The sequence below is a fragment of the Entelurus aequoreus genome, linkage group LG22 (assembly GCF_033978785.1).
Source record: "Entelurus aequoreus isolate RoL-2023_Sb linkage group LG22, RoL_Eaeq_v1.1, whole genome shotgun sequence".
NCBI lineage: Eukaryota > Metazoa > Chordata > Actinopteri > Syngnathiformes > Syngnathidae > Entelurus > Entelurus aequoreus.
This window is the reverse complement of record NC_084752.1, coordinates 23,003,065-23,016,784: the sequence shown is the minus strand read 5'-3', so window position 1 is coordinate 23,016,784 and position 13,720 is coordinate 23,003,065. Positions and strand designations below refer to the sequence as shown.

The 13,720-nt window shown below is 40.6% G+C and overlaps 1 protein-coding gene and 1 long non-coding RNA gene across 3 annotated transcripts; one reads left to right on the top strand and one right to left on the bottom strand.

The window, feature by feature from the left end:
- Positions 1-3,188: 3,188 nt before the first annotated feature.
- LOC133639355 (basement membrane-specific heparan sulfate proteoglycan core protein-like) lies at positions 3,189-9,265 on the top strand. The gene is made up of 8 exons (XM_062032606.1): positions 3,189-3,347; positions 3,767-3,913; positions 4,006-4,140; positions 6,852-7,024; positions 7,089-7,275; positions 8,259-8,438; positions 8,518-8,784; positions 8,865-9,265. The coding sequence occupies exons 1-8, from the start codon at positions 3,233-3,235 to the stop codon at positions 8,867-8,869; spliced, it is 1,209 nt and encodes a 402-aa protein (XP_061888590.1). The 5' UTR covers positions 3,189-3,232; the 3' UTR covers positions 8,870-9,265.
- A 1,287-nt stretch (positions 9,266-10,552) lies between these two features.
- Positions 10,553-12,669, bottom strand: LOC133639358 (uncharacterized). Of its 2 annotated transcripts, XR_009823776.1 has the most exons (5): positions 12,460-12,669; positions 12,065-12,355; positions 11,846-11,992; positions 11,113-11,262; positions 10,553-10,933 (listed from the first exon to the last, which is right to left on the bottom strand). It is a non-coding gene; the product is annotated as an uncharacterized LOC133639358 (long non-coding RNA). The 2 variants fall into 2 exon arrangements; XR_009823775.1 differs by having other exon boundaries at positions 12,065-12,669.
- Positions 12,670-13,720: the final 1,051 nt, after the last annotated feature.

Below are 13,720 nucleotides of genomic sequence, written 5' to 3'. Positions count from 1 at the left end.
CAATAAGCAAGCTCGCATCCCCAGGAATAAATACATGATTAAATTAACTGTTAAATATTTTGAGCAAAGTTTCCTCTACATTCATCTGTTTGCATATTTAATAAAAACATTGAAAATAAAATATGAAAAAAAGAGTCATACTATGATTTTTTCCCCCCCAATTTTTAAAACACCTAATTTTTGTCTATATAACATGTAATGATGGTTCTCTTGTAAAAATTTTGCATAGATTTGGCTTTAGGCGACTTTTTTAAAAGTTGTTAAATGCAAATGAACCCCTCCTCACCATGTCCTCTTACACTGACTAAACATTCGTCCCCGCGCAAACAGCTTTGTTTGGTAGGTTTTTTTTGGTTGTTGTTTTTTTGCTAAGACTGTATGGAATATGGACACCGTTGATCGCCACCAGCCATCTAATTGTTTACTTAACTTTCACCACAACACAACATTTGAAAATGATTCTTTATTGTGCCGCAGGACAGTGACACTATTGTCTTACAGTAGAAGGCTAAAATAGCTACACAACACATCCAGCTAACGTTGCAAACAAACTATTCACACATTTTTAAAGGCCTACTGAAACCCACTACTACCGACCACGCAGTCTGATAGTTTATACATCAATGATGAAATCTTAACATTGCAACACATGCCAATACGGCCGGGTTAACTTATAAAGTGCAATTTTAAATTTCCCGGGAAACTTCCGGCTGAAAACGTCTCTGTATGATGACGTTTGCGCGTGACGTCACTGGTTGAACCAGACATTTTGGAATAGCACGGTAGCCAGCTTAAGTCGTCTGTTTTAATCGCAAAATTTCACAGTATTCTGGACATCTGAGTTGGTGAATCTTTTGCAATTTGTTCAATTAACAATGGAGACTGCAAAGAAGAAAGCAGTAGGTGGGATCGGTGTATTAGCGGCTGGCTACAGCAACACAACCAGGAGGACTTTGAGTTGGATAGCAGACGCGCTACCGTGAGTACAGCTTTGGCTTCCAAACATTTGATCGCTTGCCCGTATGTGCGTGGCGCTTTGTGTATGTCACGTACGTAACTTTGGGGAAATATATGTTTCTTGCCGACTCTGATGGCGGCCGGGGTGTCGTCGAAAGCTACAACGCCCGCCGCGGCGCCACTGTCCTCACCTTGACTTCCTCCGTCTGCGGGCCGCCGACCGCATCGATGATCGGGTGAAGTCCTTCATCGCGCCGTCGATCGCTGGAACGCAGGTGAGCACGGGTGGTGATGAGCAGATGAGGGCTGGCGTAGGTGGAGAGCTAATGTTTTTAGCATAGCTCTGTCGAGGTCCCGTAGCTAAGTTAGCTTCAATGGCGTCGTTAGCAACAGCATTGCTAGGCTTCGCCAGGCGGCACAGCATTAACCGTGTGGTTACAGGTCCAGGGTTTGGTAGTATTGTTGATCTTCTGTCTATCCTTCCAGTCAGGGGCTTATTTGTTTTGTTTCTATATGCAGTTAAGCACGATGCTATCACGTTAGCTCCGTAGCTAAAGTGTTTCGCCGATGTATTGTCGTGGAGATAAAAGTCACTGTGAATGTCCATTTCGCGTTCTCGACTCTCATTTTCAAGAGGATATAGTATCCGAGGTGGTTTAAAATACAAATCCGTGATCCACAATAGAAAAAGGAGAGAGTGTGGAATCCAATGAGCTCTTGTATCTAAGTTACGGTCAGAGCGAAAAAAGATACGTCCTGCACTGCACTCTAATCCTTCACTCTCACGTTCCTCATCCACGAATCTTTCATCCTGGCTCAAATTAATGGGGTAATCGTCACTTTCTCGGTCCGAATCGCTCTCGCTGCTGGTGTAAACAATGTGCAAATGTTCAACCTGTGACGTCACGCTACTTCCGGTACAGGCAAGGCTTTTTTATCAGCGAACAAAACTTTATCGTCGATGTTCTCTACTAAATCCTTTCTGCAAAAATATGGCATTATCGCAAAATGATCAAGTATGACACAGAATGGATCTGCTATCCCCGTTTAAATAAGAACATTTCATTTCAGTAGGCCTTTAACATACTGTTATTACCTACTGTCATTGTCTAATTTATTGCCATAAATATTCACAGAGCCCGCCATTAAAAGTAGTTTTTTGGAAAATCCATCGTTTTGCAACTCTTCTTTGCACACACTCAAAGCAACTTCTTCACAGTTGAAGGCACATTGACACAAATCATAAAAGTTAAAAGTAAGGTACTTTTTACTTCAGATGAGGCTGAAAGTTTGTGTAGTGACTTGAGCAGGTTAAAGCAAACCATCAACAGAGCATTTTTCTTCATCAGGTTTTATTGTGAAAATCTTGTGGTACAAGGGGTCCTACATAAATTAAAAATGGTTGATTCGCGCAAGGATGTGTTTGGGTAAATTTCTACCATATATGGATAATCCACTGACATCCCAGGTTAGAAAACGTCACAAGCCAGAGCTAATTCCGAACAGACTGTTTTGAGAAAGTATGAAGGAAGGCAGGATTGTTTTTATAAATATATTCTCATTGCCTCCATACAATTTTAGACACTTATGCAGATCCTAAATACATATAAACAGGTACCAATAGGTAAGAAAAGTTGTATTTCAATCAATCAATCAAAGTTTATTTATATAACCCTTAATCACAAGTGTAGCTGCACAAGCCACAACAACATCCTCTGCTCAAATCCCACATCAGGGCAAGAAAAAACTCAACACAATGGGCACAATGAGAAACCTCGGAGGGGACCGCAGATGTCCTGTTACCACAGATTTTCAAATATTACATATTGGTCACATGGTTTGGGTTTGGTCAAAAGTATGTTCACTCATTTATTTTTCTGTATATTTTATGATTTTTCAACTATAAGGGGGGCCGGGGACACATTTTCAGCACTGTCTTGTTAATTAAATTATTTTATTATCTTTTGTTTATTTTGTTTATTTCTAAAATATATTCTTAGTGTCAACATGCTATTAACATAAATGCAATTTGCTAATATTGCAAAAATATTCAGTCCTGTTACTTACTGCCAGAGATAGGGCAATACACATTTTGAGTAGTCCATTATACATGTATTTAGAGATTGCACAAAAACCAGAATACTTTTAAGGAATGACTTAGTTGTTGTCTAGGCAGGACAGTATTAATAAGAAGTGTACTTTATAAATTCTCTTGGAATGAGATCTGAGCGGGGGAGAGCGAGGTGAATGGGCAGGTGAGGGTGAAAGGTCGAACATGATTGTAGCAGAAAGAGACAGTCTGGCAGCACACAAAGTGATTGAACTTTCTTCTCGACTCATCATGGACTCGCTCTGCTGTGTTCTGATCCTCTTCTCTCTGCTCTGTTCAGGTAATTAGGAGCTTTTCGTTTCATGGCAACACTGATTCAGACATTTGATCTATTTAAATTATGGATTACAGATCACTCAGACAGACCCGTATTGAAATGTCAATATCTTGTCTTTAGGACAATTCCTCTTGGAATAATAATATTTGGATAATTAACATTTGTTCATACTTTCCGCACCTGAAAACGGTTATAAAATACAATTTAGAACATCTTTCAGTTTTAGTTCAAATGTTTTCTCTTTTTTGCTGAGTCATCAGAGGCCCAAAAAGTATTTACGCAGACTGTTTGCTTAGAGTTGATGTTGGTTCACACTGTATGTTTCTTTGGCCCATTGAAAGGTTCACAGAGTTGCTGTTTGTGTGCGTGTGTGTGGGTGTGTGTGTGTGTGTGTGTGTGTGTATGCAAATGTGTCTCTGCAGCCACAGGTCAAGGTCTAGTGGTCACTGTGGAGCCCCACACTACTACTGTGCGAGAAGGCGAGTCGGTGAGCTTCAGGTGCCAAGTAGGAAGCGGTGCACACCACAGTCAGCTGCAGTGGAGAAGAAGCAACGATCAACCCTTAGCAGGTTTGGAGTGTCTGCCTGTAAGCTTATAGTTTCTTTAATTTATCTTACAGGGTGCCAAGTTTGTCATCCATGTCCTTTCCCCTCCTTGATAGACAATGTTAAGATTGGCCCCAGTGGTGCAGTACTAACGGTTGCTAATGCTCGACCTAGTAACCATGGCCAGTACCAATGTGTGGCGTCCAGCTCTACAGGTTCCAAGCATGCTTCCGCCCAGCTGAATGTTAAATGTAAGCCTCTTGTATTTGTTTTTTTTTCATTAATATGTCCTGTCCAGCCACTCAGGCAGATCACATTGTTGATGTAGATGCCCTCAAGAGGGGGACAAGACAGAGAGAGACAACAACAACAAAAAACAAAAACAATAACAACAGAACTTACATCAGCAAATACGATATATACAAGTATGATACCACAGATTATAAATAAGAACAAATCAATGAAGTAGATAGTAATAACAAAGTAGTGTTGTCTCGATACCAATTATTTCGATACTTTTCTGTACTTTTCGATACTTTTCTAAAGAAAGGGGACCACAAAAAATGTAATTATTGGCTTTATTTAAAAAAAAAAAATCTTAAGGTACATTAAACATATGCTTCTTATTGCAAGTTTGTCATTCAATAAAATAGTGAACATACAAGACAACTTGTCTTTTATTAGTAAGTAAGAAAACAAAGGCTCCTAATTTAGTCTGCTGACATATGCAGTAACATATTGTGTCATTTTCCATTCTATTATTTTCTTGTTGTGCACTAGCCACTTTATTTTGTTAAAAAATAATTTGGAGCATTCAATACCACACACTTAATGCATCATCCAATTTTCAACTATAGTAGCAAATTATCAACGTAATAGGAAAAACTTTATTGTGTTTACCTTTGATACTCGCTATGAAACATTTTCAGTCCTAGTGTTTTTAACCATAGGGCTAGGGCCTATTTTTCGGACGCAAGCGCCCCTAGAGGGCGGCTAAAAATGTGTTTCTTAGCTGTGGTGCGTATTGGCCGCTGTGGTACTCGGTTGTAATACATTTTTCCACCACTTGTGGCAGTAATGACAATATCAAACAGAAGAAGTCTGGAGCTAAAGTAAATAATAATGATAAATGGGTTGTACTTGTATAGTGCTTTTCTACCTTCAAGGTACTCAAAGCACTTTGACAGTATTTCCACATTCACCCATTCACACACACATTCACACACTGATGGCGGGAGCTGCCATGCAAGGCGCTAACCAGCAGCCATCAGGAAGGTTCTTAAGCGCAAAAATAATGACTAATGTGGGTAAGCTGCGTTTTCATTTGTACTTGAATTTAATTGACAGTTTAGTTAAGAAAAATATATATTGTTAATGTTGTTTTTTTATTTTTGCACAACATAATTTTTCGTCAGTTATTTATAAGTCACTTCCTTTGCATTTGGTTAGTACTTATTTTTCTAATCAGCCTAAGTCCAAGGTTTATGTTATGTTATTAATTATAATGTTTGTGATTAACACATGCTTTCATATCTTTTGACAAGCTTGTAAACTGTAAGTAGGTTAGATATGATTATTGAATATGATTAAAATCCAGAATAAGATGACTAATTCAGAATTAATAATTTAGTGGGACCCGGGCCCCTCTGTAGTGTAAAAGTTGAGCCCAAGGTCAAAAAGGTTAAGAACCCTTGCTATAATCCATTGCCAAAGTATTGTATCAGGACTTGAAATCGCATTGAAGGCCAAAAATGTTGATCCCTAGTTAGAACCATCATAAAAAAAGTGTCGGCCATGGATAAGTGGTGTCGGATTGTGGCCTGAGGCTGAAAGCTCTTTGGTTTGAGTGCCCTGCATGTGACATAGGGGTACAGTATGTGTGAGTGGAGTGAGTATGAATGATTGTTTATGTCTTCGCTGTGACTGTCGACCAGTCCAGAATGTAAGTCAGCTGGGATAGGCTCCAGCTCACCCGTGACCCTAAACTGGATAAATGGTAAAAAAAAAATTAATTAATACAATATGTTTTTATATTCTCCCATACCATATACAGTATGATGATTTACAACCTACACAACACATTGGCAGCTGTGGATGTACTTGTACTTATTATTGTATTATTATGGATGGCCAATGGTAGAGTTAGCCATATTGTACTGAGTAGCCTGAACATACTGGATGTCTACCAAACCTGCCGTGCAAAAATAAGGCAGTTACATCTCATCGCAGATTTTTTTATTTTATTTACTGCGCCAAAAAATAGAGAACATTAAAATAACACATCCTAGATTTGAATGAATTACATTTTCTTAATTAATAATTTCTTCTTTACATAGTTGAATGTGCTGATGACAAAATCACACAAAAATTATCAATGGAAACCAAATGTATTAACCCATGGAGGTTTGGATTTGGAGTCACACTCAAAATTACAGTGGAAAAACACACTACAGGCTTTCTATTCCATTTGCATGTGAAATTGATTGTCAATCAATGTTGGTTACTAAGTGGACAGTTTGATTTCACAGAAGTGTGATTGACATTGTGTAAAGTGTTCCCTTTATTTTTTTGAGCAGTTTATTTTTTTAAGCATATTTTTACACACGATTTTTGCTCCAAAATTAAGCATTTTCAAGCATAACAGTGGCTAAATGAACTAAAAACATATCAATACCACAGTAGTTTGGCCACTAGATGAGGCCAAACCAATCAGATTACGCTGTATTGTGGCCACCGATAGTTTTTTTGTGCTCTAGCTATGAAAATATTAGATTTAAAAAAAATTATTCCTACTTTGCAGACATCGCTGGCGTGTTCGGAACCAATTAATAGCAGTAAACAAGGGTTTACTGTATCGTATTTATCTGCCAGGACAATGTTCCCACGTTTTACATCCATTTTCAGTCCGATGGTCTTCGTTTTGCACTCTTGTTTAACTCATATTTAAGTCTTCTCCTAACAGATCCTCCCAAAGTGCGCTTGACACCAACGGGGCCCGTGAGGGTCAAAATTGGTGACAGTGTGTCAGTGCAGTGCCGTGCCACAGGCAGGCCACGCCCCAAGCTGAACTGGAGACGCCAAGGTTCCTCTCTGCAACTGGTGACTGCGGAGATAGATGGCGTCAACACCATACAGGTTACAAGTTAACTGGAACAGTGCTTGTATGTGATATTCTAACACCCAGCATGTCCTCACATAGTGGCATTTCATGCGTCCAGAGGACTCAGGTGTGTATATTTGCCAAGCTGAGAACACAGTGGGCGTGACCGAAATCAAAGTGGAGGTTATGGTGGAAGGGGGACCTGGTGTGCCCACTGCCTCAGTGAGTCATAAAGAAATGACAGTGGTGGAGGGACACACTGTCACTATGGAGTGTCAGGCCACTGGTAAGATCTTAAAACATTGATTTTACAGTACTGTACAATATTGCACTAAAGGCCCTTAGCTTTGTTGTTTAAGGAACGCTACAAAAAACACTGAGTGGAGCGCAGTGTCATATTTGTGTTTGTCTCTCTATGCATGCAATGTCATGGTTTGTAAAGCCTTTATACAGATTCTCACCACAATATAGTGAGGATTTTTATGTAATTATGGTAACAATCTTTCTTACAATTAATTTTTTTCTATGTTAAAATGTGAAGAAAAATCGTCAAATCAACAAAGCTAAAGGTGATGTATAACATGAGATAAAATAAGCTATTCAAAATGTTGCCCTTCTTTCTAGGCACCCTTCTGTTCTTATATGTTTTATGTTTTTAAACTTTCGTAGAAAAAAAAAAAATCCTGCCCACAGTTTTTCTGTCCACTTGGGAAATATTGTATATCGAGTAGCGTATATCTTGAAACATACAGACAGATAAGTAAATAATCATTCACTTCAGGGGGGCGTGAAGAAATGATGTCCCCAGAAAAAATATTATTTTGAGCAAATTCCAAACAGCCTGTTTAATTCAGTGCTCCTTAAATAGTGGGTTGGGGCACCAATAAGTGTTGGAAGAAACGTGGCGTGAGAGGCAATGGTGCAATAGCATCTTTTGTTGGTAAAGAACTATCTTGACACATAAAGATAAAACAACAAAAACATTGACTTCAAGATGGCACTGAACTAGCATAGTATAACACAGTACAGTGCTTCTCAAATAGTGGGACGGACCTCAATCCGGCCCGCGAGATGAGTTTTCTAAGTGTAAAATTGAGCTGCACTTTTAAATTAAAGAAACTAGTCATAGTTGTATTTTTAGGTTTTTATGCCATGATTTTACCCGTCCGGCCCACGTGGGAATAGATTTTCCTTCCGAGCTAAAATTAATCCCCTGCTCTATTATATGATCCATAAGCCTTCATTTTCAAAGTTCTTACTTTATTTCAGGTTCTCCGGCTCCTGTCATTAGTTGGTCAAAGCTGAGAGCACCGTTGCCATGGAAACACACAGTGGCTGGTGGTGTCCTGACACTAACCAGTGTGGGGCGCCAGGACTCAGGCCAATACATCTGTAATGCCACCAACATGCATGGCTACAGCGAGGCATACACACAGATGGAGGTGGAGAGTGAGTGAAACAATGCTATGATATAATACATCCCATGGGTTATCTCCTTTCATGACGGCACTATTTCCTTCTCCCCCAGGCCCTCCGTACGCCACCTCTCTGCCCGAGCAGGTGAAGCTGCAGCCTGGTGATGCTCTTTCCCTGCGCTGTCTGGCTCACGGCTCGCATCCCATCAGCTTTGAATGGAGCCGCGTGGGCAGAGCCAACCTGCCCGCTGGGAGTCAGAGCACGAAAGATGGACAGCTCCTCATAGCGCGGGTGAAAATGGCCGACAGCGGGACATACAAGTGTGTGGCCACCAACCACATTGGCTCCAGTGAGGCGCTGGCCAAAGTCATTGTGAAAGGTGAGCCACATGGATGGTTATTGATTAGTCATCAATTTCAAGTTTACCTCTCTACTTCCTCTCTGTTTGGCTTTTTACAGCTTAGGCCAACATGGTGGCATCCTATCACACCCTGCAAGCTGGATTGTGACATCACACAGAAAGTATCTCATACGTTTATAAAAGTGTATGAGCTAAAATCCGTAAGGGAAGGATGAGAATGGCAAGCTTTTACTTGAATACTGATTCTAAAACAGTCATAGAAAACTTCTGTGTTAACTGGACTCCATCCTCCTGGACATTTCCAACCAACACAACAAAAAACATAAAGAATATATAGATCCTTAATGTTTGTTTCTATTTTATGGTACTGGTAGACCTGTATTAGGAAAGGAATCACATTTGTTTAATTTCAAAAGCATCCCTCATTATGAGGCAGTAGACTTATGATTCTAATTATAATGCATTAGAACAAGTCCATAAACTATATTTTTACATTGGAGATGCTTTGATTGTCATTTTAATTGGAGTGTGTGCATTAAAAACCTTTATCAGTTATATATATTGCTATGTCAAGAAACCCCCTTAACACCTAAAATATGCCATTGGTTTGTGATGCAGCTGGACTTCTGACAGTTAGCTAACTCACCACAGGGGGGCGGTAGGTACAACGCTGTGGAGAACGTGTCCATTCACCGTTGCCAGACGCACCTGTACATATATTATATATATATATATACCAGTGGCGTGCCGTCACTAGAGGCAGGGGAGGCACGGCTTCACCTGCCATCATGGAAAGAAAAAAACAAGTAAAAAGAAAAAATAATAATTAAATTGTTATATGTATCCAGTGATTATACTAAAGTTATTTTCCATTTAACTTCACCAGTTTTAGATTATTTTTATTTTTATTTTCACATTTGCCGTTCAAATACTGAGAAGAGACGGTGCGGTGATCAGCAGCCAGTTGAGGCACGTCACTGATTTGTGCCTCAACATGGATTGTGTGCAATGACTCGGCTAACTGCTGGCCTGCTGTGCAGTGAGACTGTATTGCTATATGAATTATATTATACATTTCCATAGTTTAGTTAGCTGAGGTATATAATGTACAGTGTATTTTGTCAACAACTGTATGTGTGTAACGTATTTATTGTGCTGAGCGATCATAAAACTGGAGGCTCGTCTCATAACCCCGCCTCCTGGTGCCAAGCACCTCCGCCGCAGAATGCACCCCCGACGGGAGCGCCACGGCCACACCAACCAAAGCCCACACCCAAACCCTCCACGTGCAAGACCGAATCCACCCAAAAAAAGTCACTTAACAAGAAGCCAAAAAGTGCAAAAACAACAATGCTCGCGCGGCGCGCCGGAGGAGCCATGAACAGGGACACAACATTAGGTACACCTGCAGACGGCAGCGCGGATTTCATATTTCATTCATTCACAACTCTTCCAACATGAACACCACTGCTCCCGCACTTATAAGTAAAGGTAAGACCATAATAAGGTTTTTTTTTTATTAAATGTGCTTTTTTGTGTGCATGCTACAGTTTGTAAGTGTAAAGTTAAGTTAAAGTACCAATGATTGTCACACACACACTAGGTGTGGTGAAATGTGTCCTCTGCATTTGACCCATCCCTTGCTCACCCCCTGGGAGGTGAGGGCAGCAGTGGGCAGCAGCGGCGCCGTGCCTGGGAATAATTTTTGGTGATTTAACCCCCAATTCCAACCCTTGATGCTGAGTGCCAAGCAGGGAAGATGTTGGTTCCTCTGTTGCACCTACAATCCAAGCAATAACATTGTACAGTTCAAGTGGCACAACAGATTTTGCATGGGACACATTTAAATCATCTGATGTGGGTGGCAGGGGGCACGTCATACCGGGAGAGTCACATAGTAGCTGCTTCAATATCAGCGCTGCACTATAAAGTGTCCTCGTGTTCTCAGTAGTTTGCGGACGAGCAGTTGTTCTTGCCATGTGTTTAGTGTCACTTTCACCTTGGCTTACTCCAGTTGACTCAATTGTGTCTGTACCTGACGGATGAGGTAGCCTGTCTATCAGCTTATCTGCAGACAATGTTGCAACAAAAACCAGTTCGCAGATGTTGCGCTTGAAACATCAGTTGGGGAAAGTCCAGAGTCAGACTTATCTTTAATTTATCCTGCCTGGAACATAAGAACACAGGGAAAGAGGAGCACAAGGGTGTAAATAAAGATATATTCATAAGTATTAGTTAGTTTAAATATACTATCTAAGACTTTTTTTTAAATTATTTATTATTCTTTTGATATTTTCCAGCATAAAAGTGTTTTACATCGCTGCCAAAAAAAGCTTCTGTTGTTACCTGTAGTTTGAAGAATCACAATCTTCATGTTTTTGCACGGTATTTAAAAACATTCATCATAGCTGGTTCATTCTCAGCACCTCCTGATTAACAATTATCCTTTGGCGGATGATCCTCTCGCAGAATATGTTGTAGCTGGTTGGTTCACTTCTGAAAAGAAACACACACACACACACACATTTAATATGTGCCAAAAGGTATGCAGTCAAGATTGTAGCTACATACAAACAGGAAAAGTCAATTAAAAAAGTGATTTATTCTATATTCATTTCATAATTATTGACACTATCTATCATCCATCTATAATCCATCCATCCATTTTCTACCAATTGTCCCTTTTGGGTCGCGGGGGGTCGCTGGAGCCTATCTCAGCTGCATTCGGGCGGAAGGCGGGGTACACCCTGGACAAGTCGCCACCTCATCACAGGGCCAACACAGATAGACAAACAACATTCACACTCACATTCACACACTAGGACCTATTTAGAGTTGCCAATCAACCTATCCCCAGGTGCATGTCTTTGGAGGTGGGAGGAAGCCGGAGTACACGGAGGGAACCCACAGAGTCACGGGGAGAACATGCAAACTCCACACAGAAAGATCCAGAGCCCGGGATTGAACTCAGGACCTTTGTATTGTGAGACAGATGCACTAACCTCTCTGCCACTGTGCTGCCCATATGAATTGTAATTTATAGTGTGTATATAATTGATAATTCAATTTAATAACTCACACTTCTTCATCTGCGGTTCCAGTAAGTGTTACATCAGACTTTGTCATGAAGCTGACAGGACTTGTGGTACCGCACTTCCATGGCCACACAGTCTCTGTCTTCAATATGCAAGAGAATGCTTTATCCTGGCAGCGTTCATCAACTGGCCTAAGAATAAAAGATGATTAAATGGTTTGTATGTATGTAAGTGCTACGTGTAGTGTGTGTGTGTGTGTTTACCTGCTGGAAGCGTTTCTGCCTGTAAAAGATGGTCCCTCTGCCGTTTACCTCCCGCAGTAACTCTCTTGTCCGTTCTCTTGCAAATGATCCAAATGTCAGGGAGCACAGGGCCAGCAGAACCGATAGGCAGGCCCGTCTTCCATCTTAGTTTTTTCTTTGGAATGTCCGATGCCACAAACTCATCTTGACCCACATGCAGCCGATTGGCCAGTTTTTGGGCAGAATCCAAACGCTTCTTATCAATGAACCGCCGGTAACAAGTCGGGTGAAGCCCAGCGTCATCAGGAATATCTTTAAATTCAACATCGATACAGGATGTGAATATCTTGACTACTTTATGAGACTCACCATCACAGCAAAGCCACCGTTTTAAACAATTCCTGTAAGTATCCCACCTTCTGATAGTGAAATCATTCACCTCTTCATTCCTAACAGACGTAACATGCATGTAGCATATTTTGATGTTCTTTTTTCAAACTTTTTTAAGGTGTTTTAGAGTATTTTCCTCTTCAGCGCTAGACGTTGTTGACATCGCCATCTTGGATCTGCGCGGCTACCTGATTGGTCGAATGTGAAGCACGTGACAAAAACGTCACCTCTTGAGACGTAAATATTGTTACACCAAGCGACTTTAAAAAAAATTGCCTGGATGTCCAGTGGATAACTTTTTTTTTCTCATTGAAAACCAAAATATATTTTTTAAGAACCAAAAATTATTTAGTGCCCAGACAAGGGAATGAGATGAAATGAAAAACGGGTTCACCTTACGGCCTAATATATGTATATGTAGACATGTGTCAGAAGTGCTACGGACAGTTTGGTTATGTTTGGGTTTTCCTGTGTTTGAAATCACTTCCTGTCCTGGTGCTCTTATTTTGTCACTGTTTCCTGTTTGGTCTCTGTCATTTGCGGCACCTTTACTTTCTGCTCCATGTCCCATCAGCACACCTGTTCCCGGTTTAATTAGTTCTATTTAGTTCCACCTGAGTCCCTCCTTCAGTGCTTCATCATTATTCTTTTGACACTGAGGCGGACTGGACCGTTTTTGTTCACAGTGAGTAATACTTTTGTCTTTTCCACTCTGCTGCTTTCTGTTGTGTGCTTGGCTGTTTTCAATTGTGTGCTTTTGCTGTTTTATTGTGTGCTTTTGCTGCTTTCTATTGTGTTTGTGTTGCTTTGCTGTGACAGTTTGACCCCGCACTGCACATGAACACAACATGAACAAACACACATTCAATCACTTGAGTCAGTTTCAAACATGCAGTTAACAAACAAATGACAAGCTGTCACTCACCATGGCTCTCTACTGCTGGCTAAGAGAGTCAAGGTGGGGCTGAGTGTTTGATGCAGGTGAACACACCTGCCCTCACTGATTAGGCCCAAGTTGGGCCCAACTGTGGTTGTCAAAAGCTGGGTGTTAGAAGTACTATGTGAATACTTCTAGACTTGTGATGGTTTATTTAAGGTGTATTTACAAAAAGATCTCTGTCCTGACCAGGAGCTCAGGTCTCCATGCATCACCAAACATCTGCAGAGATGTTGGTGCTTGGTTTCTTGTTGTTGTTGTTGTTGTTGTTGTTGTTCACCTTTTGACACTTTGGGGTTTAAATAAATGCAAAGTGTTTACAACTGCGTGCTTTGCCATCCTTGGTTTGG